Source organism: Prionailurus bengalensis, chromosome D1, assembly GCF_016509475.1.
Source record: "Prionailurus bengalensis isolate Pbe53 chromosome D1, Fcat_Pben_1.1_paternal_pri, whole genome shotgun sequence".
NCBI classification, from domain to species: Eukaryota; Metazoa; Chordata; class Mammalia; order Carnivora; family Felidae; genus Prionailurus; species Prionailurus bengalensis.
In genome coordinates this window covers 67,539,980-67,567,817 of record NC_057346.1, presented here as the reverse complement: position 1 = coordinate 67,567,817, position 27,838 = coordinate 67,539,980, and the positions used below count along the sequence as shown (strand labels likewise).

At 37.1% G+C, this 27,838-nt stretch overlaps 1 protein-coding gene across 2 annotated transcripts; it reads left to right on the top strand.

Annotated features, from left to right (window-relative positions):
* The first annotated feature begins 442 nt into the window (after window positions 1-442).
* On the top strand, window positions 443-27,618 carry RNF141 (ring finger protein 141). Of its 2 annotated transcripts, none has more exons than XM_043580639.1 (6): window positions 443-557; window positions 11,722-11,916; window positions 14,794-14,902; window positions 16,841-17,022; window positions 18,691-18,798; window positions 24,044-27,618. In XM_043580639.1, the coding sequence occupies exons 2-6, from the start codon at window positions 11,774-11,776 to the stop codon at window positions 24,192-24,194; spliced, it is 693 nt and encodes a 230-aa protein (XP_043436574.1). In that variant the 5' UTR covers window positions 443-557; window positions 11,722-11,773; the 3' UTR covers window positions 24,195-27,618. The 2 variants fall into 2 exon arrangements, with proteins under 2 accessions (XP_043436574.1, XP_043436573.1); XM_043580638.1 differs by lacking the exon at window positions 443-557 and adding an exon at window positions 612-721.
* The last annotated feature ends 220 nt before the right edge of the window (window positions 27,619-27,838 follow it).

The window sequence follows — 27,838 nt, the reverse complement described above, 5'->3', positions numbered from 1 at the left end:
ATGCCTGTAAGGTGACTTGTAAAGTATTTTGCACACAACAGATGCTTAATGGGCAGCAATAATATCACAGCATGTGTTCATAAGAATTGCTGCCATTTATTAGGGCTTACCGTGTGGGACCCAGTGCTAATTACTTTCCATATAGCTTTTTTTGCTTCTCAACCTAGCTAGGTGAGTATAATTGGCCCCATCGCATGGTAAAGTAACAAGATTACCTTTGTGTAGCTATGACCAGTGGGAGGCCTAACAAGTGGTGGCTTGGAATCCAACCCTTCACCAAACCCGGGTTCTACAGTGCGGCCTTTGTCAACAGCTGGGCGGGCCCCCGACAGCCGCTCGGGAGGTGGCGTCAGGAGGCGGCAGTCGGCCAGGCGGGAGCAAAGGCCACCTCACCTCACCGAGCCTCTAGGAGCCCGCCAGGCGAGGCTTCTCCTGCCTCCTCTTGGGCTCGGCCCCCTCCTGGGGCGTCACCCTCTCAGATGGCCTCCGGGCCTCGAACGTCAAAGATCCTCAGGCTGAGCGGCACGCCGCAGCCGGAACAGGAGCGGAGGGCTGGAGTCAGTGACTGCGCACTGTTTCCAAAAACGCTCTGGGGGCGGGGCTTCTGCGTCACTGAGGTGCGACCCGGTCGCAGCCCGGCCCGCGTCGCCGCCGCTGTGGGTCTGAGCTGCGGGCTGAGGTGGAGCTGCTGCCGCCGGTAGCGCGTTGCCTTGAGCCAGGGGTGAGCTGCTTCGTGCTGTCCTTTCTCCGTTTCCCTTCCTTGTTGCCCCAAGACCCCGGGGCTGGGAGGAGAAACACCGGCTGGTCCTCCACTGTCAAGCCGGCCTCAGTGGGGCGAGAGGCCCGGCCCCGCCATCCTTCTAGGCCTCGGTTTAGGGCGCAGGGCTGGTTTGGGAGGCCCTTCTGCGGACGCTGCGTACCCAACCCGGCAGTTTCCAGTGGCCAGAGGTGCAGATGGTTGTCCAGTGGGAGGGGTGGTTCTGGACAACTAGGAGAGGGTTTGTCCTTCTCGAGCCGGAAACTGCTTTTGAATATTGCCGCCGGCGCAGTCAAGTGGGCCAGCGGAAATAGCTGTTGGTTAAACGTGCAGGTGCGCTTGAGGAGGGGCCGAGGCAGCTAGGATGGCCAGAGGGTGGTGGGTGCGTAAACACACCGGTGCTGCAGAAACCTTGTGTGCCCCTGCCGCATTGGGCACCTCAGGTTAGAAACCCTTGCCTGGGGCGATAGTTCAGAAAAGGCCAAGTCGATCTGCTTAGCCGGCCTTCTATTGCTAAATTAGCTTACACTGTCCATCTTCCCAAAAGGCTTGCCTTGTCGAACCAGCTACCTTGACCCCGTCTGAGACAAAAAGTTTCCTTTCTAATAACTGTAGTAACTACTCCTGGAAAGAAAGCCTTCTGTGGTAGCTTTTGCAGTGACTTCTTCTGTTATTTGTATCGTGTTACAAATGTGGATTTACTGCTATTATTCAAATTTATCCCTAGCCCCTTTATTAAATATCAGTGTACATTCATATTCCGACCCTGTCCTAGTTCATGCTGCCAAATGATTTATTTAGTTCTTTCCTCTGGCGTATTTATAAAGCTGCCTTAACACTTCCTATGGTTTGTAAGTCTTAGATCTTCTGCATAAAGTTATTTTCCACCTCTCTTCCGCCCATTTTTGCTAAAAGATGAGCTCCATCCATTCAGAATTTCATGCGGGGTATGGGGTGCCATGGATCAACGATCCTAAATCAGTAACCTGTGTATTGAAGTCACTCCTAGAAGTGATGCTTTCTGAATTCAGAACTCAAAAGAAGTATGGGTTTTTCTCCTTTCCTTTGATTCTGACTGCAGTTTCTTTCTTTTTCTTGTTTTTTTTTTTTATTTTTATTTTTTAACTTGTACTTATTTTTTGAGACACAAAAAGCATGAGCGGAGGAAGGGCAGAGAGAGAGGGAGACACAGAATCCGAAACAGGCTCCAGGCTCTGAGCGTCAGCACAGAGCCCAATGCGGGGCTAAAACTCAGGAACTGTGAGATCATGACCTGGGCCGAAGTCAGACTTTAACTGATTGAGCTTACCCCTGCCTGACTGCAGTTTCTAAATAGTTTCCTCTAGAATATGATTGTATGTCTCCAAAATGTGCTGTCATTTGGTGTAAGTGAACTTTATATTTAATGTGTGTAGCCTGATCCTTCTTAGTTCATGTCTAAACGCTTCGCAGACTTCCCTTCCCCTTCTCCCAAAAAGGCAGGGAAGGTCCAGAGAGAATGCTTACAAGTCTAGTTAGTGTATTTTTCCAAATATGAAATGTGTTTAGTAAACACAACAGTGCTATCAAAAATCCAGTCTTAATCTCAAGTACTCTCTTTTGTAGTTTTTCTTTCTATATATATTTTTTTCTAATTAAGATCTTTGAGCCCAGAACAAGCATTCCAGCTTCTATAGTAACTAGTATAATTGTTTCCTTATGTATCCATCATAGCTACTGTTAATTTCTTATCTTGCAGAACAGCTGATATCTGCTTATAGATGTAGAGTTTGAGTAAGCAGTGAGTAACAAAGTAAATAGTATCTTTAGGGATCTAGTTTTTGGAACTTAGTTTTTATCACTGATCTTAAAGCTGACTTAATGAAAGTAGTTGATGATTATTATTTTTGTAAGTAAGGAAGTTGATACAAAAATTCATGGAGAATAGGCTTCAGAGAGGTTTTCTAAATACTACAGTACTTGTCAACGAGTCATTTTACTGTACTTTCAGGCTTTTAAACTTTGCTTTAATCCTTTTATTAATGGATATAGTTTAAATGTTCATGGAGGTTTTCCTTTGTTTTGGTTTTTGTTTTGCCAGGTGCTCCTGATGTGATTTTTATATCTTTGTAATGAATATTTGAACTACAACAATTCGTTTGTTAGAAAAAGAAGTGATCAAGTGTATGTTACCACCCACTAGAGAATGTGGCATTTTTGGAATCCTTGATATTCTTATGAGTTTCAAAATAACATTTGTTCTTTATTTAGAAAATCCTTGAAATGTTTTTTTGAAAGCACATTACAGGCATACCTTGGAGATATTGCAGGTTCAGTAACAGACCACCACAGTAAAGCAAATATTGCAGTAAAGTGAGTCAAGTGAATGTTTTGGTTTCCCAGTGCATATAAAAGTTATGTTTACACTATACTGTAGTCTATTAAGTGCGCAACAGTATTATGCCTAAAAAAACAATATACATACCTTAATTTTAAAAAATACTTTATTGTGGGAGTGAAGTTTGCCTCATCAATTTACTCTTTCATGAGTGATTTCTTTCTGGCATGTAGTGTTATTTGGTAGCATTTTACGCACAGTGGAACTTCTTTCAAAATTGGAGTCAATTTTCAAATTTACTTTCAAATTGCCTTCTCAAATCCTTCACTGCTTTACCAACTAAATTTATATAATATTCTAAATCCTTTGTTTTCATTTAAGCAATCTTCACAACATCTTCACCAGAGATGGATTTTATCTCAAGAAACCAATGTCTTTGCTCATCCATAAGAAGCAACTCCTCATCCTTTAAAGTTTTATCATGAGATTGCAGTGATTCAGTCATATCTTCAGGCTCCACTTCTAATTTTCATTCTCTTGCTCTTTCTACCACATCTGCAGTTCTTTCCTCCACTGAAGTCTTGAACCCCTCAAAGTCATCCGTGAGAGTTGGAATCAACTTCTTAAAAATTTCTGTTCATATTGTTATTTTCATCTCTTGTCATGAATCATGAATGTTCTTAATGGCATCTAGAATGGTGAATCATTTCCAGAAGATTTTCAGTTGGCTTTGCCCAAATCCATCAGAGGAATCACTATCTGTAATAGCTATAGCCTTACAAAATGTTAACTAATTAGACTTGAAATTACCCCTTGATCCATGGGCTGCAGAATGGATGTTGTGTTAGCAGACATGAAAACAACATTAATCTCATTGTACATCTCTAACAGTGCTTTTGGGTGACCAGGTGCATTGTCAGTGAGCAGTAATAATTTGAAAGTAATCTTTTTTTTCTGAGCAGTACGTCTCAACTGTGGGCTTAAAATATTCAGTAAGCCATGTTGTAAACAGATGTGCTATTATCCAGGCTTGAGCACACGCAGAGTAGATTTAGCATAATTCTTAAGGGCCCTGGGTTAATCCGAACGGTAAATGAGCATTGGCTTCAGTGTAAAGTCACCAGCTGCATTAGCCCCTAAAAAGAGAGTCAGCCTGTCCTTTGAAGCTTTGAAGCCAGGTTTTGACTTCTCCTTTCTATCCATGAAAAAATCCTAATGACGTCTTCTCCCAATAGAAGACTGTTTCATCTACATTGAAAATCTGTTGTTTAGGGGCACCTGGGTGGCTCAGTCAGTTGAGCATCCAACTCTTGATTTCAGCTCAGGTCATGATCCCAGGGTCATGGGATTGAGCCCTGCATCGGGCTCCATGCTGAGTATGGAGCCTACTTAGGATTCTCCCCACCCCCCTCCTCAATCTCCCTCTCTCCCTCTCTCCCCCTCTCCCCCTCTCCCCCCTCCCTCCCCCCCAACTCCCTCCCCTCCTCTCCCCAGCTGATGTCCACTCTTTCTAAAATAAAACAATTAAAGAAAAAAAAAAGAAAAAAATCTGTTGTTTAGTGTAGCCACCTTCATTACTAATCTTAGCTGGATCTTCTGGACAACTCACTGCAACTTCTATATAAGCATTTGCTGCTTTACCTTGCACTTTTATGTTACAGAGATGGCTTCTTTCCTTAAACCTCATGAACCAACCTCTGCTAGCTTCAAACTTCTGCAGCTTCCTCACAACATTCAGCCTTCACAGAATTGAAGTGAGTTAGAGCCATGCTCTGGATTAGGTTTTGGCTTAAGAGAATGGTGTGCCTGGTTTGGTCCTCTATCCAGACCACTCAAACTTTCTCCATATCTGCAATATGGCTTTAAAAAAAATTTTTTTTTTAATGTTTGTTTATTTTTGACACAGAGACAGAGCATGAGCAGGGGAGGAGCAGAGAGAGAGGGAGACACAGAATCCGAGGCAGGCTCCAGGCTCTGAGCTGTCAGCACAGAGCCCGATGCAGGGCTTGAACTCATAAGCTGTGAGATCATGACCTGAGCCGAAGTTGGACGCTTAACCGACTGAGCCACCCAGGTGCCCCTCTGCAATATGACTTTTTAATTTTCTTATTGTTTGTGTTTTCACTGGAATAGCGCTTTTTAACTTCTTTCAAGAACTTTTCTTTTGCATTCACAATTTGGCTAACTGGTGCAAGCAGCCTAGCTTTTGGACCATTTCAGCTTTCAACATGCCTTCCTTACTAAGCTAATCAGTTCTTGCTTTTGACTTAAAGTGAGAGATGTGTGACTCTTCCTTTCACTTAAACACTTTGAGGCCATTGTAGGGTTAGTAATTGGCCTAATTTCAATATTGTTGTGTCTCAGGGAATAGGGAAGCTTGTGGAGAAGGAAAGAGATGGGAACTGCTTGTCAATGGAGCAGTCTGAATATACACAACATTTATCAGTTAAGTTTGCTATCTCATATGGGTGCAGTTCATAGCACCCCAAAACAATTACAATAGTAACATCAAAGATCACTGATCACAGATTACCATAACAAATATAATAAGAAGAAAGTTTGAAAAATTGCAAGAATTACTAAAATGTTACATGAAAAAATGAAGTCAGCAAATGCTATTGGAAACATGGCACCCATAGACTTGCTCCATGCAGAGTTACCACAAACCTTCAACTTGGGAAAGAAAAAAAAGATGCAATATTTATGAAGCACAATAAAGGTGTATGCAATAAAAATAAAACAAGGTGTGCCTTTATTATCCTTCTAGAAAGGCAGGTGGCATTAATTATAGATGGCATAATAGTATGAGAACTGCTAGTTCCTTAAGAACTTAAAAAAAATATTTCTTTAATGTTTATTTTTGAGAGAAAGACAGAGAATGAGCGGGGGAAGGGCAGAGAGAGAGAGGGAAACACAGAATTTGAAGCAGGCTCCAGGCTCTGAGCGGTCAGAACAGAGCCCGAAGCAGGGCTTGAACTCATGAACCATGAGATCATGACCTGAGCCAAAATCAGACACTCAACCGACTGAGTCACCCAGGCGCCCCTCTTTAAGAACTTTTGATGGGAGATTTATCTTGTACTGAGTTCTATGCCAGTGGTTTGTACAAATTATGTTCCTATGCTATACTACTGTGCCCTGTCTAGAGGGAGTTATTTGGTACTATCAAATAATGAATATTTTTCAATTCATGTACACATTAAATTAGTGATGAATTTTTACAATTTTATTTTTTTCATGTATTTTAAAAATTTAAACTTCTTTCCAAGTTATGACTAGATGAATGAACAAGTTAGTCAAAAGAATACTAAGTGAACAATAATTTTTAAAAAATCTGTCAACAATATTTACTGTATCTGTTCATAAACATTTATTGTATGCTTATGTATCTACCAGAAGAGAGAACACAGCCGCTATCCTCAGGAAGCTCACAGAGGGGGATGGTCAAGTGACCTAACTGATGATGTGTGCTATTTTATAAAAGAATGTGCAGAGTCACCGAAGAGGGACACTGAAAAACCTATGGCGGGTGACTCGAGGATGGCCACAACAGACTGTTTTTGTGAATATCTGTCCTTGGTTTTGGTTTTATAATGCATATAGATCACAGAATCATATATTTATGTTAGTAATGGACATTAATATTTATCATTATTATCCTTATTTTATGGTATTCAAAATGAACTGTAAATTCTAGGCCCTATCCACTGAACCAGGGTGAGAACCACTGCCCAGACTCTCTTAGTGTCTAGTGTTGCCTTTTAATCAGAGGAGTTAGTGAGGCATCTGGATGGCTCAGTTGGTCAAGCATCCAACTTCAGCTCAGATCATGATCTCACAGCTCATGAGTTTGAGCCCCAAGTGGAGCTCAGTGCTGACAGCTCAGAGCCTGGAGCCTGCTTCAGATTCTGTGTCTCCCTCTCTCTCTGGCCCTCCCCTGCTGGTTAGTTTTCTCTCTCTCTCTCATTCTCTCTCTCTCTCTCTCAGAAATAAACATTAAAAAAATTAATCAGAGGAGTTAGTGATTAGGTTTTCCAGATACCAAGTGCAATTACAGGATAGCAAGTTAATATGCTGCATCAAATTAAAAACCTTATTCAGAGTTAGGGCATCAAATCAAAACTATTCAGAAACAAAAGGGACCATTTTCTTACTCAATAAATAAGTGACTAAAGCTTCTTTTTAAATATCTGGTTGGTGGGCACATTGGTTAAATTATCATTAAATGCTTTATACTAAATATTAAGATCGTGTATTTCAAAAGTTTAATTTTTTCTTTGTTAAGTAATATAGGTGTAATTTAAAGTTTTCAGTCCAGTTGGTTAGAATTTTTTATTGCATTTTGATTGGATTGGTACAGGAAAGCTAGAGGGAATTTAACCTTCACTTTAGGAATGAAATATTAGGTTAGGAGTCACCTACTCTATTTCTCACCCAAGCAAACATCTTTTCTAAAACACTCATTAGATGAACTTCTAATCTTTATTTAAACACTTCCACACTTCCAATGAAAACAAGCTCGCATACATTACAAGACAGCCCTTAATACTTCTGGATAATTGTGGATGATAGAAATTTCTTATTTGACCTGAAGTTTGCCTAATTCACACTTATAGGCCAGTATTTTCACTGTAATTATATAAATCTTACTCTTGTACATGAAATCTCTTTAAATGTTTGAACAAACCTATTGGTTGTTACGGAATTATGCTTATCTAGAATAAATCACTTTGTTTCCTTTGCTAGATCCATAACATCTTGTATACTGTCTCAGGTATGTTCAAATGATTAATGCCCTTTAAAAATGTGTGCTTAGAGCTGATTACAGAACTACAATGTGGTGGACCCATTACAGAGAACAATAGGACTAGGGTCTTGCTTTGGACATCTGCTTCTAGCAAGAGTTTGGTATTATCTTAATATCTTTTTTGTCCTTATTTACTGTTGGCTTATTTTGACTGAAACTCTCAGACTTTTTATATTTTTTTAACGGCTTTTAAGCACATCTTAGCTTTGTGTTTTTTGTGCAATTGGCTTTTCAAAAACTATTAAGGATTTAACTTTGTCATATTTGAAATAATTTATTCCATTTCAGAAAATCATTATCTATTTCAGTCTTAATCCTAGTCTTCAGTGGACATTATTCATTCATACCAATTTTAGCCATCCACAGGTTGGACAGGCATGCAGGCTTGTCTTCAGGTCGTCTCTTGATACCAGTCTCCCTCTCCCTCTCCCTCTGCCTCTGCTTTAGTCACTCTAGCCTTTTTTTTATTGACTCAAACGTACAATGTTCCTTCCTCCATTACACACTTTCTATAACTTCTGCCTGGAATGGCCTTTCCTTTCCATTCCTCTGTCCCTCTTCTTAAATCAAATGTTGTCTGTGCATGACTTCCCTGACACAATACTACATCAAGCCTCCCTTTTATAGGCTTTTGTAGCACCCTGTACTTGTTTGGCTTAGTTCTTCTCATTTTATAATTATGTATTTAATGGTGTGATTGTTGTCTCTTCCCCACTGTATCAAATGCTCCATCATGGCAAGAAACATGTTTCTTTCACTCACTGTTGTATCTCCATGGCCTTAAAAAGACTGTGGTAACACAGTGGCTTCCTAACACCTGTTTACAACCATTGGCTCCTAATGATATTTCACATGTTTAAATTAGAACAGGAAAAATAAGGACAATAGTGCATGTGTATATACGTAGTATACATCAGTGTGAAGTTACTGCCTTCTTGGGAAGGACTTTTATTTATTTACTTAGTTATTTAAAATTTTTTTAACATTTTTATTTATTATTGAGAGACAGAGGATGAGCATGGGAGGGGCAGAGAGAGGAGGAGACACAGAATCCGAAGCAGGCTCCAGGCTCTGAGCTGTCAGCACAGAGCCCGACGTGGGGCTCAAATTCGTAAATGGCGAGATCATGACCTGAGCCAAAGTCGACGCTTAACCAACTGAGCCACCTAGGCGCCCCTGTTCTTCTAACTTTATATTACAAAACAAACAAACAAAACAACCCTGTAAGCTATGTCACTTTGTTACTTTAACCTCTCTTTGCTTGTTTCCATAACTATTCTATTTCTTCATCTATAAAATGGTTATTATGGGAATTTGAATGACTGAAGTCCTTTTTTTTTCTTTTTAAGTTTATTTTGAGAGAGAGAGAAGGGGAACTAGCGGGGGAGGGGCAGAGGGAGAGGGGAACAGAGGATCTGAAGCAGGCTCTTTGCTGTGAGCAAAGAGCCAGATGTGGGGCTCAAACTCACAAACTGTGAGATCATGACCCGAGTTGAAGTCGGGCGCCACCTAGGTCCCCCTGACTGAATTCCTGAATATATGTAGAGTGCTCAGAAGATTGTGTTACACAATGGAAGTGATCAAAAGTATTAGCTGCTTTTACTATTAGTAGTAGTAGTATTTGTGTTGAATAGGGATTTTCATATTAAGTGACAGAGTAAGACAGCATAGACAGACTTTATTTTCTGTTTCAACCATATTCTCAGTACTTGATATTCTGATTAATCATTATTTACCAAAGAAAAAAACTTTGCAGAATAAACACATTCAACTCTTCTCTAGCCACAATTCATAGAATTACATCTTTCAAGACGTTAGAGTAATTATTAAATGTTTTATGATTACAGGGGTGCCTGGGTGGCTCAGTCGGTTGGGTGTCCAACTTTGGCTCAGGTCATGATCTCACGGTTCGTGGGTTTGAGCCCCGCGTCAGGCTCTGTGCTGACAGCTCAGAGCCTGAGGCTGCTTCGGATTCTGCGTCTCCCTCTCTCTGACCCTCCCTTGCTCGCACTTGGTCTCTCTCTATCTCTCTCAAAAATAAATAAACATTAAAAAAAAGTTATAAATGTTTTGTGATTACATTTTTAAGTCATTTCAATAACTTATTGATCTATACTGCTAGTAGATTATTAAAGGAGTGATCCAGCCTTTCAACTAAAATATCACCTTCATACTTAGAAAACAAGTTATATAAACTTTAAGTTTAAAACACCTGGTGGGCACCTGCATGGCTCAGTTGGTTGAGTGTCTGACTTGAGCTCAGGTTATGATCTCATGGTTCTTGAGTTCGAGCCCCATGTTGGGCTCTGTGCAGACAGCTCAGAGTCTGGAGCCTGCTTTGGATTCCGTGTCTTCCTCTCTCTGCCCATCCCCTGCTCGTGCTCTCTCTCTCTCTCAAAAATAAATTAAAAAAAAATTTTTTTTAAACATTAAAACACCTGGAGAAGTTAGATAGCAAAAGTGCTGTCTTTTCTAAGCCGTGTTTAATTTGCATATATTTTATAATTAAAAATTAAGTTGCACGTTTACAAATAAAGTATTTCAACAAATGTTATTTGGCTGATATAATTGTATCATGATTATGTATCTTGGTATATCAGTGATTAAAAATATGAGTACTAGAAAGTGAAATAAGAGAAGGATAAATATATGATTTCACTCACATGTGGAATTTAAGAAACAAAACAGATGAACATAGGGGAAGGGAAGGAAAAATAAGATAAAAACAGAGAGGGACGCAAACTATAAGAAATTCTTAAATACAGAGAACTGAAGGTTGCTGGAGGGGAGATAGGTAGGGGGATGAGCTAAATATGTGATGGGCATTGAGGAGGGCACATATTGGGATGAGCATTGGTTGTTATATGTAAGTGGTGAATCACTAAATTCTACTCCTGAAACTGTTATTACACTATATGTTAACTAACCTGGATTTAAATAAAATTTTAAAAAATAACTATGTTAGTATTTTACATTTGTGTGCTAAGCACTGGTGATGTATGGAAGTGTTGAATCACTATTTTGTACACCTGAAACTAATATTACACTGTATGTTAACTAGAATTTAAATAAAAACTTTAAAAAATATATGAGCACTAGAATCTGAAAAACATGAGTTCAAAGTTCACCTCGGTCACTTACCATTTAATTTTAGATAAGTTACTTAGCTCTACTTACTTATCTGTAAAAATAAGAATATAATAATGCCTCACCCTTAAGGTTGTTGTAAGAAATAAATGAGGTAATATATGGGAAGCTCTTAGGTAAGAGTCTGACATGTGGTAAGTAGTCAGTAAATGTCCTTTGAAAATTATACGTATAAACAAGCTTCCTATTATATACAAGCACTTAAATGCCTCTGTGTGTGTGTGTGTGTGTGTGTGTGTGTAATTTTTTTTTTTAATTTTATTGTTTATTTACTTATTTTGAGAGAGAGAGAGAGAGAGAGAGCACAGTCATGCACTCCCATCAGTCAGGGCTCAATCTCACAAATCATGAGATCATGACCTGAGCCAAAATCAAGAGTTGGAAACTTAACCAACTGAGCCACTCAGTTGTGATGGTTTTTGAGTTGACAAAATTATAGGAATTGGAAGTTCACCACCCTACCAATAACATAAGTGAATCTTGTTTTTTCATTTAGTTATATGATCTTAAAAATAGAAATATAAATCTTTACTTTAAAAATATAATTGTTTAAATAAATTCCACCTTAGACTTGTTTAAGTTTACTGAACCCTCACTTAAAGGTATTCCTAGTTTTTCTTATTTTCTTGAAGGGATGGGTATATTGCTGTTTTTATAGTATATATGAAAGTAACTTTTATATATATTTGACAGATAACTATGTGAAGCAACACTGTTTCTGGATTTCAAAAGACATCATTTCATCATGGGACAGCAAATTTCGGATCAGACACAGTTGGTTCTTAGCAAGTTACCAGAAAAAGTAGCAAAACATGTCATATTGGTTCGAGAAAGTGGCTCCTTAACTTATGAAGAATTTCTTGGGAGAGTAGCTGAACTTAATGATATGTAAGGCTTGCTCTTTTTCATTTTATTTTTCCTCCCTGACATATGCCCCATATGCCATGACTGTCTGAGAAGTAACCAGAAATATTGATTGGTAAGACTGAATGTTTTCAGCTGCAGCAGTTAGCAAATATTTATTGAGTGCCTACTACAAGATTTTCTATGTGGCTATTTTAAAATATATAACAGGAACAAAAGAGACCAAAGGAACTTAAAACTGGATTTTGAACATAGGCTTATAAATCAATTCTTGTTTGAAACACCTAAAGGTTTACGTAAACAGAAGAGAGTAAGAATAAGCCAATTAGTCACTCTAGAGAAAGGTTCCGAGGATAGTCAAAGGGCAGTCAGGTTTCTATACATCAGCCAATTCATCTGGTTAATAAATAAATAAATCTGTGTTCACTGAGCATTATTTTTGCTATAGAAATACATAATAGTAATAATTCATTTGTCACCACTGAAGGACAAGGTATTTCATTTATTAATATTTTCTAATTAGCTAACATTTTTAAATCTCTTTAACTCTTGAATAGATTTCTAAGATGGAATTTAAATTTCTCTGCCTTTTTAAAGAGCACATCTAATAGAACTTTGCCTTTTCTTTGTGAATTTATTCTTTAAAAAAATTTTTTTTAATGTTTCTTTATTTTTGAGAGAAAGCGAAAGAGACAGTGCAAGCAGGGGAGGAGCAGAGAGAGAGGGAGACACAGAATCCCAAGCAGACTCCAGGCTCTGAACTGCCAACACGGAGCCCAATGCAGGGCTAGAACTCATGAACTGTGAGATCATGACCTGAGCCGAAGTCAGATGCTTAACCAACAAGCCACCCAGGCGCCCAGAGTTTATTCTTTATTGTATCAATTTTTATACTGATCTGTGTAGAAGCTATTAAAATACAGAGTCTACTGTTATCCAGTCATGAAGAATAAAGAATGTCTTAAACATTAAAGTTATCTTAGAAGTTAACATCTTTTAGAAACATTGGATTTCATTCATTTAATAAAAAAAAAGAAATTCTGTATAGATATATGGATGGATCCTGTATGAATATACATATAAACGCATAGAAAATGAACTGTAAGTATGTATACAATGTTTCTGGGGAATTGCTGGAAAAGGGGGGCAGTGAAGGGAGATTGTACATTTTACTGGGTATATTTACATATTGTCTGATCTTTTATAATAAAAATATAGTCATAAAATTTTAGCCTTTTTCTTTTTTCCTTTTTTAGATTATACAGATGGTAGTATTTGAGGCATTACTTCTGGGACTGTATTCTTAAGGAGTAAAAATAGATTAAATTTAATAGAATAATGAATGGAATGCTTTTTTTTTTTTTTTAACTTTTTAAGAGCAAGAGCATGGGGGGGGAGGGAAGGGAGGGAGAGAGGGAGAATTCCAAGAGGGCTCCACGCCCAGTACGGAGCCCAACGTGAGGCCCAATCTCACAACCATGAGATCATGACCTGAGCTGAAACCAAGAGTCGAATGCTTAATTGACTGAGTCATCGAGGTGCCTGAGTGGAATGCTTTTTGGTGTTTATTGTTTTGACTCTTACGAAGAGTAATCATTGACATTTGCCATCCCTTTAGAGTCTCGGAATTTATGTACATAAACCATCTGTTCTATAAAATTTTACTTTTTGGTCTAAAGATACCAGATAAAATATGTCTTGTGAAAGCATCCACAGCTAAGCTTATTGTGTAATACAGAGGTGATGGTAAAGAATATCTTCCTTTTATTTACTTAGCACAGGATGTTCTGACTGGATTTGGTTCCTAAAACTAATTTATATGGGTCAGAGTTGGGCATTTCACAAGTGCAATGCTGTGTGAGAATTATAAAGTTAAACCTATACAAAAAGCGTGGCTTAATAGCTAGAAAACAGCTGAGAGCTGGCACAGATGAATTTCTTTCACTAGCAGACTTTGTTACCTAGAGCTAGGTGCTTTATTTTCGGTGGCTTCTATTTAACTCTACATCCTTTGGTTTTGAGTATGCTATCCCCACTGGTGCTCAGAGAGAAATGTGACTAATGATAATACTTAGTGTATCTTTGATCTGATATAATTTGGCATTAATGGGAAGATACTGAATTATCCTCTAAAGGTGTTATATTTTTATGTTAGAATCCTGTGGCCCTCAAAATTATTCTGCTAAAGGAAGAGAGCAAAGCTGTATTTAAGGTGTCTCAAATCATTTGCTTGATCCAGTCCCAAATTAAAAAAAAATTTTTTTTTCAAAGAGGTGTGTGTTGCTTAAATTAGGACTCAACCAAGAGCAAGATTTTTTTCTCATACTTTATACATCTGAGGCAGTAGTCAAAATGCAGGTGGCTCATTCAGTTAAGCATCCAACTGTTGGTTTTGTCTCAGGTCATGATCTCACAGTTCATGAGACAGAGCCCTCATTCTGCTCCACTCTGACAGCATGGAGCCTGCTTGGGATTCTCTCTCTCGCTCTCTCTCTCTCTCTCTCTCTGCCTCTCTCTCTCCCAAAATACATAAATAAACATAAGGAAAAAAAATGTGGCTAAATGAAACCAGCTAAACTTTTTCTTTAAGTACCTGATTTCTTAGATGTGTTTTTTTCTAGACATCTTTGTTAGACATTAAAAAACCATTGAGATATGACATAAAAAGATCTATTATTCTGTCAGTGATGCTGTTGACGTTAAAAACTTAGTTGTATGTTTATAATCAAAACATTCTCTGTCCCTGTGTTTTAAGAATCTAATTATTACAATCATTATTGTTACTTGTCTCTGTATTTTCTTCAGATTTTCTTCTATTTTAAAGTGTTTCTTGAATCTGGTTTCATAGCTCCATTATTTTATAAGACTTTCATAAAATTAAATGTATTTGTCTCTTTTCAGAACTGCTAAAATGGTTTCTGGCCAGGGAAAACATCTTGTTTTTGAGGTACTCCCTCGGTCTGATTCCTCTGCCTTATGGAAAATGGTTGTACGGGTGATCTGTACCAAGGTGAGGACAACAGAGATTTCAAGCTCTGAACTTAAATTCTTTTGGTGGTTAGAGCCACGCTTAATCATGTAATACAGTATAGTAGAATTACATATTAATAACTTGCTAAAATTTTTTGGTTAAAATTACAAGGTTTTATTTTAAGGCAACTCATTTTCATCAAAGCAGTTTGCAATTTTTTTATTTTTTTTTTTAATTTTCTAGTTCTCTCTGCTGAGGCATAATAGAAACCTTGTCATTTTTTAAACTTTTTTTTAAATTTAAAATTTATTAACATACAGTGCAGTATTGGTTTCAGGAATAGAATTTAATGATTCATGACTTACATACAACCCCCAATGCTCATCACAACAAGTACCCTCCTTAAACTTTTTTTTTTAAGATTTATTTATTTTTGAGAGGGAAGGAGAGAGAGAGAGAGAGAGAGAGAGAGAGAGAGAGACAGAATCTGAATTAGACTCCAGGCTCTGAGCTGTCAGCAGTCTAACGCGGGGCTTGAACTCACAAACTATGAGATCATGACCTGAGCCGAAGCCGGATGCTCAACCGACTGAGCCACCCAGGCACTCCTCATATTTCTTAATCTTAAGTGACTGAAACACAATTGTGCTATAACCTTCGTATTTACAAAAAGACCTTGTCTTGACTGTTACTACCATGATTATCCTCAAATAATATTTAATTCAGTATAAAAGCTAATCTAAATGATGTTTAAATGAAATATTTTATGGAAATAATATTAGAAAAATTAATGGGTTAATTAAAATTATGGACTACAATGGCTATTAAGAAACTTCATGAGGGGCACCTGGGGTGCTCAGTCAGTTAAGTATCTGACTACTGGTTTTGGCTCAGGTCATGATCTCACAGTTTGTAATTTCTGGCCCTGCCTCAGGCTCTGTGCTGTCAGTACAGAGCCTTCTTGGGATTCTCTTTCTCTCCCTCTCTCTCTGGCCCTCCGCTGCTTGTACTCTCGGTCTTTCTCTGTCTCTTTCAAAATAAATAAATAAACTTTAAAAAAGGAACTTCATGAATTGTATTGTTTTTATCCATCTGAGCCTGCTTGGGATTCTCTTTCTTTCCATCTGCCCCCCTCTGTCTCTCCCAAAATAAATAAATAAACTTTAAAATAATAATAATAATAAAAGAATGTAAGCGAGGGTGGGGAGAGGTACAATCTGTAGGCCACTGGTTCCACTTTATACTAAATGAGTTTTTTTGCCAAAACAAAATAGCCTTCTGGGAAGAATTCAACCACTTTTTCTTAGGATTTACTTTAGTGTAATTTTCTTTCTTTAGTTTGGAAGTTTTAGTGTAAAATAGAACTTAAGATATTCAAGAAAGCAGTTGGTTGTTTCAGTTATAGTAGAATGGCATGTGGTTGTTGGATTCAAATAAATCTTTTAGTTAAGAAATTCATTAAGAAGTTAAAAAGAATTGTCAATACTGGTCTCTGAAATTCATTTTTTAGGTCTGGGAAAGTCATCTGACATCATCAACTCTAAACAGGGTGATGCCTACAGGGTTAGTTTGAGTATCAAATGAGATACACGTGTGCAAGTACTTTGACTTCCATAAATGTAGGAGACATGACATTTATTATTCATTTGCTCAGACAGACTTTTTCTCTCTTGTTAGGTAGTTTGCAAACCTTGAAAAATTTTATTTCCTAGGATGTTTGACTAAATATCTGTTCCCCCCCTCTTTTGAGAAAAATGATTAGAGAAGGGGGATAGATTAAATAGGTGATGAGGATTAAGGAGGGCACTTGCTGTGATGAGTACCAGGTGATGTATGTAAGTGATGAATCACTAAATTCTATACCTGAAACTAATATTACACTGCATGTTAACTAACTGGAATTTAAATAAAAACTTGAAAAAAAAAATTGGTCAAAGAAATTATGAACTCTTTTTTTCATTTTCTTTGTATTTGTAGATTAACAAAAGCACTGGCATTGTGGAAGCATCACGGATCATGAATTTGTACCAGTTTATTCAGCTTTATAAAGACATCACAAGTCAAGCATCAGGAGTATTGGCAATGAGCTCCACCTCTGAAGACCCTGATGAAAACTCATCATCTGTAACATCGTGTCAGGCTAGTCTTTGGATGGGAAGGTATACAGTGCATAAGTACCATGTTTCTCTTCTTTTCCAATATGCAAGCTGCTGAAATCTCAGTAATATTTGCTGGTGCTCTTTGTGATATCTTAAATCACATTACTTCTTATCTCAGCTGATCAGTTTTTGGATGTCTGTGCTTCAGGACATTAAGTGCCAAATTATAGAAAAATTAAAGTGACTCACACCAGGTAATGCTTCTATCAACCCAGTTTCCATGAATGCACTCTCCACTCTATATGCTTGCATTTAATGACAAAGGATATTAATATCTCTCTTATAACAGGAAGAAATGAAGTCAGCCAGAGTTTTCTTTGATGGCATTTGTTTACTCAGGCCTAATATATTATTATTCTATTTAAACTTTCTTTTCCTTCTCTATAATGCTCTTTGCATGTGAAAGCTCCCACCTGTTGCCATTTGACAACCATGAACATAATTTAAATTTGTAAATGCCTCATTGGAAAAAGTCTTTGGTGGATCCAGACATGTTGACATCCTGTCTTATTGTCATACTGAATAGACAGCGAAAGTCTGTATTGACAGTGTCTTTTACCTTAAAATTAAGAGTATGTTTAGCAAGAATTTCTCTTTTATTGCCTCTTTTACAGTTGCATTTTCTGGTCTGTTCTTAACCAACTGGCTTCCAAATACTATATTGTAGTAAAATTGTTATTTCCTTTTATCATTTGTTGTTTATAGGATTGTTTGGTTTTCTAGGTTTGGGCTGTACAAACATTACTGAAATGCCAAGTGAATTTTAGAGCATGACTGGCAATGTTTAGGCTTTTCTTTTCTGTATTTTGTTGTTGCTGTTGTTGTTTTAATGTTTATTCATTTTGGGAGAGAGAGACACAGAAAATGAGTGAGCAGGGAAGAGGCAAAGACAAGGGGAGAGATAGAATCCCAAGCAGGTTCTGAGCTGGCAGGAGCCTGACACGGGGCTCAATCCCATGAACTGTGAGATCATGACCTGAGCTGAAATAGTCAGATACTTAACTGACTGAGCCACCCAAACATCCCAACAAGGTCCATAATTTAAAGAGCTTTGTATCCTACATGGCAAATAAATCTTCTTTCGGTCGAATTCATTTATGTAAATGTGATATAATTGAAAGGATCTAATATGGGGGTGCCTGTATGGCTCAGTCCAACCTTGACTCAGGTCACGATCTTCCAGTTCATGAGTTTGAGCCCTAACCCCACATAGGGCTCTGAGCTGACAGCATGGAACCTGGAGACTGCTTCAGATTCTGTGTCTCCCTCTCTCTATGCCCCTCCCCGCCTCATGTGCACGAGCGCACGCACACGCACTCTCTCTGTCTCAAAAATAAACATTAAAAAAAATTTAAAAACAAAAGGGCCTATTATTTTCAGAAAGACCTGAGTATTTCCAGTTTTAGTTTATGTATTCTTTTTGATCATCACAGTGTTCATCTATTATCCAGTCTTTCTTTATGAAATTTGTCCCTCTTAGTACTTCTTCCCTAATGTTTGCTGTCCCTAAAAGTGATGTTAATTTAGTCTTTTTTTGCCTGAGTCATGTTTTGCTTCATGCTGAGGGCACACAGATGCTGATAATGCGTTCTAAGGCACTGGAGACAAAGTTTAAAACACAATGACAGCAGAGAATATTGTTGCTCTAGCTCTGTTTTCACACTGCAGGGTGAAGCAGCTGACTGACGAGGAGGAGTGTTGTATCTGTATGGATGGTCGAGCTGACCTCATCCTGCCTTGTGCTCACAGCTTTTGTCAGAAGTGCATTGATAAATGGTAAGTTATCTGCTGCCTTCAAGGGATGGGCACAGATCAAATGGAAAAGTACATGAATAAACTTCAAAGGATACAAAAATAGTGTAGTTAAGTGTAAAAGATTTTGTTCTTTAGTACTTTGGATTGTATAACATGCTTCCTCTTCTGGTTAAAAACATTTTTATACTTTAACTTTATGAAATGTGGCAGTGTATCTTAATTTTGGCATTTTACTTTTGCTGTAAGATTTGTGCCTGACTTGAGTCTAGAATCGCAAGCTTCCCTTTTTCTTCATTTTTGTCCTCATTTCTGTATTTTGCCTCTATATATTATTAAAAGGCATAATATGAATCCTTGAATATTAGATTATTGGACCTGGAGGGAACTTTAGAGATCAGCTAGTCAAGCACATTATTTTACAAAATAAAAATCAAGCATTTAGGTGACTTTATAACTGACGTACAATAAACTACATATATTTAAAGTACAGTTTGGTGTTTTGACATATATACACCCATAAAAAATGTCATCACAATGAACAAATTTATCCTCCCCAAATCACCCCAAAAGTTATTTTGTGCCCCACTGTAAAGTCTCCTTCCCAACACTTCCAGTCCCCAGACAACCACTAATCTGCTTTTAGTCATTATAAAATAATTTGGATTTTCTAGAATCTTTTTAAATGAAATTATATAACATGCACTCTTTTTTTTTCATTCAATAGAATTATTTTCAGATTTATCCATGTTATAGCATGCTATCAGTAGTCCCCCCCCCCCCACTACTTTTTTTCTGAGTAGTGTTCATTGTATGGTATACCACAGTTTACTTATCTATTCACCCATTATGGACATTGGATTGTTTCCAATTTTTAGGTATTGCAAATGAAGCTGCTATATATATTTGTAGACAAGTCTTTTTATGGACATGTATTTTGGGTGTCTCTTGGTTAAATACCTAGAAGTAGAATAGCTAGATCATATGGTGGGTATATGTTTAACCTTTTAAAGAAACTGCCTCCTGTTTTCCAAAAGTGGTTGTACCATTTTGAACTGCCACCAGCAGTATATGACAATTCTAGTTGCTCCACAACCTTGCCAGTACTTAGTATGGTCAGTTTTGTTTTGTTTTTGTTTTTTGTTTTTTTGTTTTTTTAATTCCAGTGTTAACATCAGTGTTATATTAGTTTCAGCTGTATAATATAGTGATTCGGCAGTTCCATATATTACATAGTGCTCACTAAGAGAAGTGTATTTTTAATCCCCTTCACCTGTTTTACCCTTCCCCTACTCTCCTCCCCTCTGGTAAGTATGGTCAGTCCTTTCATTTTAGCCATTCTAACAGATGTGTAGTGGTATCTCATTGCAGTTTTAGTTTGCATTTCCCTACTGATTGATGATGTTGAGCATCTTTTTATATGTTAATTTACCACCTGTCTGTCTTCTTTGGTGAAGTGCCCACACACATCTTTTGCCTATTTCTTTATTGGGTTGTTTTGGTATTAAGTTTTAGAGTTCTTTCTATATTATGAATACATATCAGATATTTGACTTGAAAATATTTTCTCCCACTTTGTGATTTGCCTTTTCATTCTCTTAAGAATGTCTTTGATAGAGTAGAAGTTTTTAATTTTGATGAGGTCCAATTATCAGTTTGTGATTTAAGCATAGTGATTTTAGTGTCATATCTAAGAAATCTGTCTAACCTAAGGTGACAAGGATTTTCCTCTGTTCTTTTGGAAGCTCTATAATTTTAGGTTTTACATTTATATCTATGATCTGTTTTGAGTTAATTTTTTGTATATGATGTGAGGTATTGATCAAAATTCTTTTTTTGCCTATGGCTATCTAGTTGCTTCAGCACATTTTACTGAAAAGACTCTCTTTCCTTCACTAATTGCCGCTTCACCTTTATTGTAAATCATTTGTTTAAATACACATAGGTCTATTTCTGGATTCTCTTCTGTTCCATTGATCTGTTTATTTCATAACAATACCACACTACCTTGATTAATGTAGCTTTGAGTCTTAAAATCAGGGAATGTTAGTCCTCCAACTTTGTTCTTCTTTGTCCAAGTTGTTTTGCCTTTTCTAGTTCTTTTGCATTTCAAAATGAGTTTTAGAGTCAACTGTCAATTTCTTCAAAAAAGCTATAAGGATTTTGGTTAAAATTGCATTAAATAAATAGACTGATTTGGCAAGTGTTGACTTCTTAACAACATTGTCTTCTAGTCCACAATCACAGCGTATTTCTCCATTTATTCAGCTCTTTCACTTGTCTCATCAATTTTTGTAGTTTTCAGTATTACAAATCTTTGATAGATTTATCTCTAATTATTTTGTATTTTAGGCCATTTTAAGAGTATTTTTTATTTCAATTTCTGATCATTTGTTGCTAGTATATAAAACTACAATAGATTTTTGTGTATTAATCCTTTATTCTACAACCTTACTAAACCCATTTATTAGTTCTGATAGCTTTTTTGTAGATTCCATAGAACGTTGTTGAGTGTCTGAACATCGTTTTTCAAAGATATTTTTTCTGGGTGTAGAATTCTAGACTAATACTATTTTTTCTTTCAGGACTTTAATGATGTTGCTCTCACTCCACCCTCATTTTTCTTGCATTGTTTCCTATGAGAAATATGCTATCACTCTTATCTTTTTTTCCTCTGTAGATAATATGCCTTTTTTTCCTCTGGCTGCTTTTAAGGGTTTTGTTTTTTTTTTTTTTATCATTGATTCTGAGAAGTTTGATTATGATATGCCTTCTAGTAGTTTTCTTCACGTTCCTTGTGCTTAGTGTTCACTGAATTCCTTGGATTTGTAGGTTTATTGCATCATCAATTTTGGAAAATTTTCAGCCATTATTTTCTTAAATATATTTTTGTTCTCACTCTTCTCCTAGGACTCAAGTTACACATATATTAGACCACTTAAAGTTGTCCCACAGCTCACTGTTGCTCTTTTCCTTTTAAAAATCATTTTCTCTATGTTTTCATTTTGGAGATTTAACATTGCTAGATCTTTTCAAATTTGTCAATCTTTTTTTTTGGCAATGTCTAATTTGTCAGTAATCCCATCCAGTGTATTTTTTATTGCAGACATTATAGTTTTCATGTCAAGAAGTTTGAGTTTTTAAAATATCTTCCATATCTTGGGGCGCCTGGGTGGCACAGTCAGTTGAGCGTCCAACTTCGGCTCAGGTCACGATCTCACTCTCCGTGATGTCGGGCCCCACATCGGGTTCTGTGCCGACAGCTCAGAATTCTGGGTCTCCCTCTCTCTTTCCGCACCACCGCCCCCCCCCCCCCCCCCCCACCATGCTCATGCTCTGTCTCTCTCTCTCTGTCAAAAATAAATAAACATTAAAAAAATGTTTTTAATATCTTCTATATCTCTACTTCAAATGTTTGGTCTTTCCTCTAGTGTTTTTAATACATAGAATATGATCGTTATAACCATTAATTTTCTTTCCCTGCTAATTCTAACATCTGTGTCTGCTCTGGATTGGTTTTGATTGATTTTTCCTCTTCATTTGGGGTTGTATTTTTCTGCTTCTTTTTATGCCTGGTAGTTCTTGACTGGGTGCCAGACACTGTGATTTTTACCTTTTTGGGTACTGGATATTTTTGTATTCCTATAAATATCCTTGAGCTTTGTTCTGGAATATAGTTACTTAGAACAGTTTGATCCTTTTGGGTCTTGCTTTTATGATTTGTTAGGCAGGACCAGAGCAGTGTTTAGTTGAGAGCTAATTATGTCCCACTAATGAGGCCTTCAGAGGACCCTTCAGAGTACTCTGCTCAATGCTCCATGAGTTACAAGGTTTTCCAGTCTGTCTGGTGAAAGCAGGCAATATCCCAGGCCCTGTGTGAGTTTTGGGTAGTGTTCCTTCACATTCTTTTGGGTGATTCCTGAGCCTCACATGCACACACTGATCATATCTCTGCTGAATATATTCTAAGGAGACCTTCAGTAGATTCCAGAATTCTCCCTTTGTGTAACTTTCTGCAGTTAAGTACTTCAGTACTCTGCCCTGTGAACTCTAGCTGCCTTGGCCTCCCAAGAGTCTCAGCTGTGTCTCTTCAACTCAGAGAGTCTGCCAGGCTCCATCTGGGTTTCTCCTGCTTGTTCTACAGCCTGAAGGCTCTCAAGACAATAAGCTGGGGCAATTATAGGGCTCACCTTCTTTGCTTCTCATCCCCAGGGATTATTGTCCTGTGTTATCTGATGATGTCCAGTGTTGAAAGCCTTGTTTCATGTATTTTTCCAGTGTTTTCATTGTTTTAAGTGGGAAGATAAATCTGGTCCGTATTGGCCAGAAACAGAAGTTGACTCTTAAAATTGAGACTTTTGTGCACAGAAGAGAACACATTATTATCTTATAAAATATCTCTGAGGAACCAGAAATGAATCTGAATAATATATGCCAGCTCTAGCTTTCACATTTAGTTTTTGGAACAGATTTCTAAATTTTTGCACAAAAGCCAAAGAGCAATTGATATAATTTAATTACTTTGGTCTCAGATTTCACTGAGAAATGAAGAGAAAAACATTTTCCCTGCATGACATGTTTCTGGCTCAAATGTGGTATTTTTGAAATTTCCAAAATAATATTTGTCAAGGCAGAAAAATCCCTGTGGAAAACATAATCTCATTTAAGTGATCATATATGTTTTTTCCCTGTCAGAAAAATTATTCTACATGTAAGTTTCATCTTCTGTTTTAAACCTTGAATGCTTCCATTCCCCTAACTGTATCTTTTACAGTTTGTAGCTGTAAAAGATAGGGGAAAACTTAAATGTCCTTCTGTGGGAGATGAGTTAAGTGAATTATGGCCTGTCCACACAGTGTATGTTTAAAAAGAACAGACAGCTCTAACATGTACTAACACATAATGGCCTATAAGATATATTGACAAGTAAAAAAAAAAAAAAAAAATATATTGACAAGTAAAAAAAGCAGTAATGTATATATACACACGAGCTTAATCATGTGTAGTCTATCTCTAGAAGAATATATAATCACTTCTCGGCCTTTTGGCTAAGATCAAGTGTAGAAGAATAAATAAGAAACTGGTAACAGTAGTTGCCCCTGAGGATAAGAATTAAAGATTGGAGTGGGAAGGAGAGATTTATTTTTTACTGTATACTTTTATGCTGTTTACTTTTTTTTAAACCATGTACATGGATTACTTTTCAAATACACCTATTTTTTTTTTAAGAATTAAAAACAAACTGTTCTTTATTTGACTTCTCTGATAGGAGTGATCGACACAGGAATTGCCCTATTTGTCGCCTACAGATGACTGGAGCAAATGAATCTTGGGTGGTGTCAGATGCACCCACTGAAGATGATATGGCTAACTATATTCTTAACATGGCTGATGAGGCAGGCCAGCCCCTTATACCATGACCTTGGGGTGAAGGTCTTCTGTTGCTATTACAAGCTGCAAACACTTTGGTCATGGGGGAGGAATGCAGGGATATTGTGGCACAGACGCAGAGCTATCAATTTTCCCTACCCTCTTATTTTCGCTGTTCTGACAGTTTGTCCCATTTCTTTTGATAAACTTGCTATGTCTTCCATTTATAGTAAACTAAAATTTGCTACTGTTTTAGACCATATTTTTCTATTATTTATCTGTTCTAATATATATTAGAACTAATTGCTCTTGAATCCTTTGCTGAGGTAACAGCAACATTTCCAGAGACTTCTGAAACACTATTTTTCAGGGCAGGAGTATTCTGGGATCTATTTAGTTAGGTTTAAAATAAACTTTGAATGTTAAAAAGTGTAGCCATCTGAGAGAAAATTTGAAGTGACTGAAAATGTAGAGTATATCAAAGTGCAGGTTACTACTTTAGTCTTTCTGCTGGAATCTAAGGAGTGTGTATGCCCCCTTGTGGTTAATTATTGCTCCTTTAATAATTTTTACTTGAAACGATCCACAATTATTTCATAACTGTAGCAATGTGTTTTGGAACTACATGTTTTTTACTTAAAAGTCTTTTTTTTTTTTTTCCATGCTGTATAATTTGGGTGAGGACTATAAAGCTGGGCGTGACTTCGCCTTGTAAATGGATTTCTGCTGGGGAATCTTCTTGGCTGATCTGGAAATGCTTTCCCATAGTTGGAAAACTGTTCTAAATAGCTTTTGATAATGCTCTTGCATCTTGGAGTTTCAGAAGGAAATTTTTCTTCTTCACAGATCCTGAATTTTGTATTTCCAAATTATGGTAAATCATTCAATATTGGTTCATGGTGCCTTTATTTTCTTAACTTGAAGGCATCTTTCTGAAGTCTCAAAGTCTTTAAATTTCTTATGTCATTAAGTGAGAAGAACATAGGGTACAGCCTCTTAAACGTGTACCATGAACACCTCTGAAAATCAGGAGATAATTTGGCTATCTACTGTTTCACTGTACTTCCTTTGAAATACTCAGAGAGTATAGTCATAATGGAATTATGATTTTTAGTGACACTTCATTTTTCAAAAATTTTGCTTATAAAGTAAAATTTTTGTTTTATGTTAAGCATTAACATATTAGCATATAATAAAACTAGAACCTGATGTCTCCTTTAAAAGATATGTTAACATTCCATGTAACTTTTTTGACTTATTATGCATAATTGCAAATATTACTATTTTCCAAAATACCAAAGTACACAATTTAAGTTGCTGCTTAATGATGGCAGAATTTTTGGATGTTGGGATTTTTTAAACTATTTTTTAAAGTTTATTTATTTACTTTGAGAGAGAGAGAGCAAGCAGGGGAGGGGTAAAGAGAGAGACAGACAGACAGACAGACAGAATCCCAAACAGGCTCTGTGCTGTCAGTACAGAGCCTGACACAGGCCCAAACCCACAAACCGCGAGATCATGACCTGAGCCAAGATCAAGAGTCAGACACTTAACCAACTGAACCACCTGGGTGCCCCTGGATGTCAGGATTTTAATAGGCATGCAAATTAAATAATTCATTTCCCTCCCAAAAATGTCTGACCGAAGATAGCTTGATTTTACCCCCAAAATATTGATAACTAATTGGTTGACATTCATGATGGAGACAGCCCAGGACCAAATAGCTAAACACCACTGTGGAGCACGAGGGGCTCTATCATATCCACCTGGCAATGTGCTTGATGGTTTGTGTGACCTTGAGAAAGTCCCTGCTGCTGGTTTGTAGGTTCCTGCATTAGAAACTGAGATGTTATCTGTGCTTTTTACAGTTTATTTTAGCAGTAGAACTTCCCCCCCCCCCCAGGTAAAATCTTACTCAGAACCCCTACACAAACATGCTATATACCCACACACACTACCCCTCTATATAAAAGTCATATTTTATTAATATAAATTTCCTTATATAACTATATACCACAATAAATATTATAAAGTCAACCAATAAAAACATGTATTAATGCATTGGTGGTATCCAGGATAGTCGAATTTATTTAGTAATGTAGTTGTATGATGGGAGTTATTTTTTAAATGAATTTTTTTTAATGTTTGTTTATTTTTGAGGGAGAGAGAGACACAATGCGAGCAGGGGAGGGGCAGAGAGAGAGGGAGACACAGAATCTGAACCAGGCTCCAGGCTTTGAGCTGTCAGCACAGAACCCGACGTGGGGCTCAAACTCACAAACCACGAGATCATGACCTGAGCCGAAATCAGACACTTAACCGACTGAGCCACCCAGGGCCCCCCCCCCGCCCCCACCAAAAATTTTTTAATTCAAGTCAGATTTGTAGAACGCTGAATCTCCTCCCCGAAGTCTTAGTATCCCATGGGACAGATTTTGAAAACCTTGGCATAGATGATCTCTGAGATCTTTTCCAGCTCTAAGATTTTAAATTGTCCTTTTGGATTAGACTTGCTGAGTCTAACTCAGATTGCCTAATTGAAGAATGTTTCTGAAAATGAACAAAGTTGCTTTACATGTTTTTGGATCTTTCCAGGTATAGCCAATGATCTTATCCCCAAGAATCCTTCACCTTTCAAGGAATTATTTAACAGTAAGCTTAACGATCTGATATTGCCCAAACCTTTTTACTTTCCAATATGAGCTCCAAGACACTAACTGATCTACTGTGAAGTAGAAAGTTCTTAGTTTTTGTTAGTCTTATTAAATCAATGAGCACAGGTTTTTGCCTACTGCATTAACTGGGTGATAATTCTTTAGATGTGAATGTTAGGTAGGTTCTACTATTATAACTAATCATAAAAGTTGTAAATTTGTTTCATGGATAAAATGTACACTTTTTGTATTCTGTACAGCTTTGTCTTTTTTAAATATGAAGTACTTAAATGCACTTACTATGATAGGAAATATAATGTGTGCCTTCTAGGATTTGTGAAATGTTTTCATGAACTCTAAGGAATTTGTTTTAGAAGTTAAAATGTTTTCCCTATCCTAACTCAGTAACAAAGAGTTTACTCATATTGTAATGCTGTAGAACTTTAGTTTGAGAAAATGTATTTGACTACGTACTGAATTTAGAAGTTGAGAATAATAGTATCTGCTTTATTCTTAGGACAAACTGATATATTGTGCAATAAATAATCTTTAGCAAGTAAATTTTAGCTAACTGAAGAGACTCTTTTCTTACGAAGTTGCACATTCTTCTATACTAAATGTTTATATTCCTTAGAGGACTATTTTGTATTGTGCTCTGGGGAGTTGTGATGTTTGCGTCCTATGTTTTAAAATTCATTTCAAATTGAACTCAACTTCCTTATACCTAATCTATATCTGGGTAATAAGGCTGCTTGAAATTATCTTTTGTTTCTGTGATTAACAGTGGAAAGTTGGAATCATTAAAAGGCAGTCCAAAGAATTTGTATTTTTAACTGTTTTTTTTTTCTTTCGTAAGTCAAGCTTACTTTGTCTATCGAGGAATAAGAAAACTGCTTGGAGATTAGGGAAGTCAGCTGATCACTCCCATTTATGATGGGCAGCACAATGACAATATAATATACATAGCTGACAACAGATTTTCATTTGTTCTCATGTCTTATTTACCCTGTTGGACAGAAAAAAGATAAAATACTACAGTG

What these genes read in the sequence shown, in the direction of transcription:
- RNF141 (XM_043580639.1), top strand. Translation starts at nt 11,774, where the DNA reads ATGGGACAGCAAATTTCGGATCAGACACAGTTGGTTCTTAGCAAGTTA. An exon ending in GCTAGTCTTTGGATGGGAAG is followed by an intron (nt 17,023 to 18,690) that starts GTATACAGTGCA and finishes TTCACACTGCAG; the next exon opens with GGTGAAGCAGCTGACTGACG. An exon ending in CAGAAGTGCATTGATAAATG is followed by an intron (nt 18,799 to 24,043) that starts GTAAGTTATCTG and finishes CTTCTCTGATAG; the next exon opens with GAGTGATCGACACAGGAATT.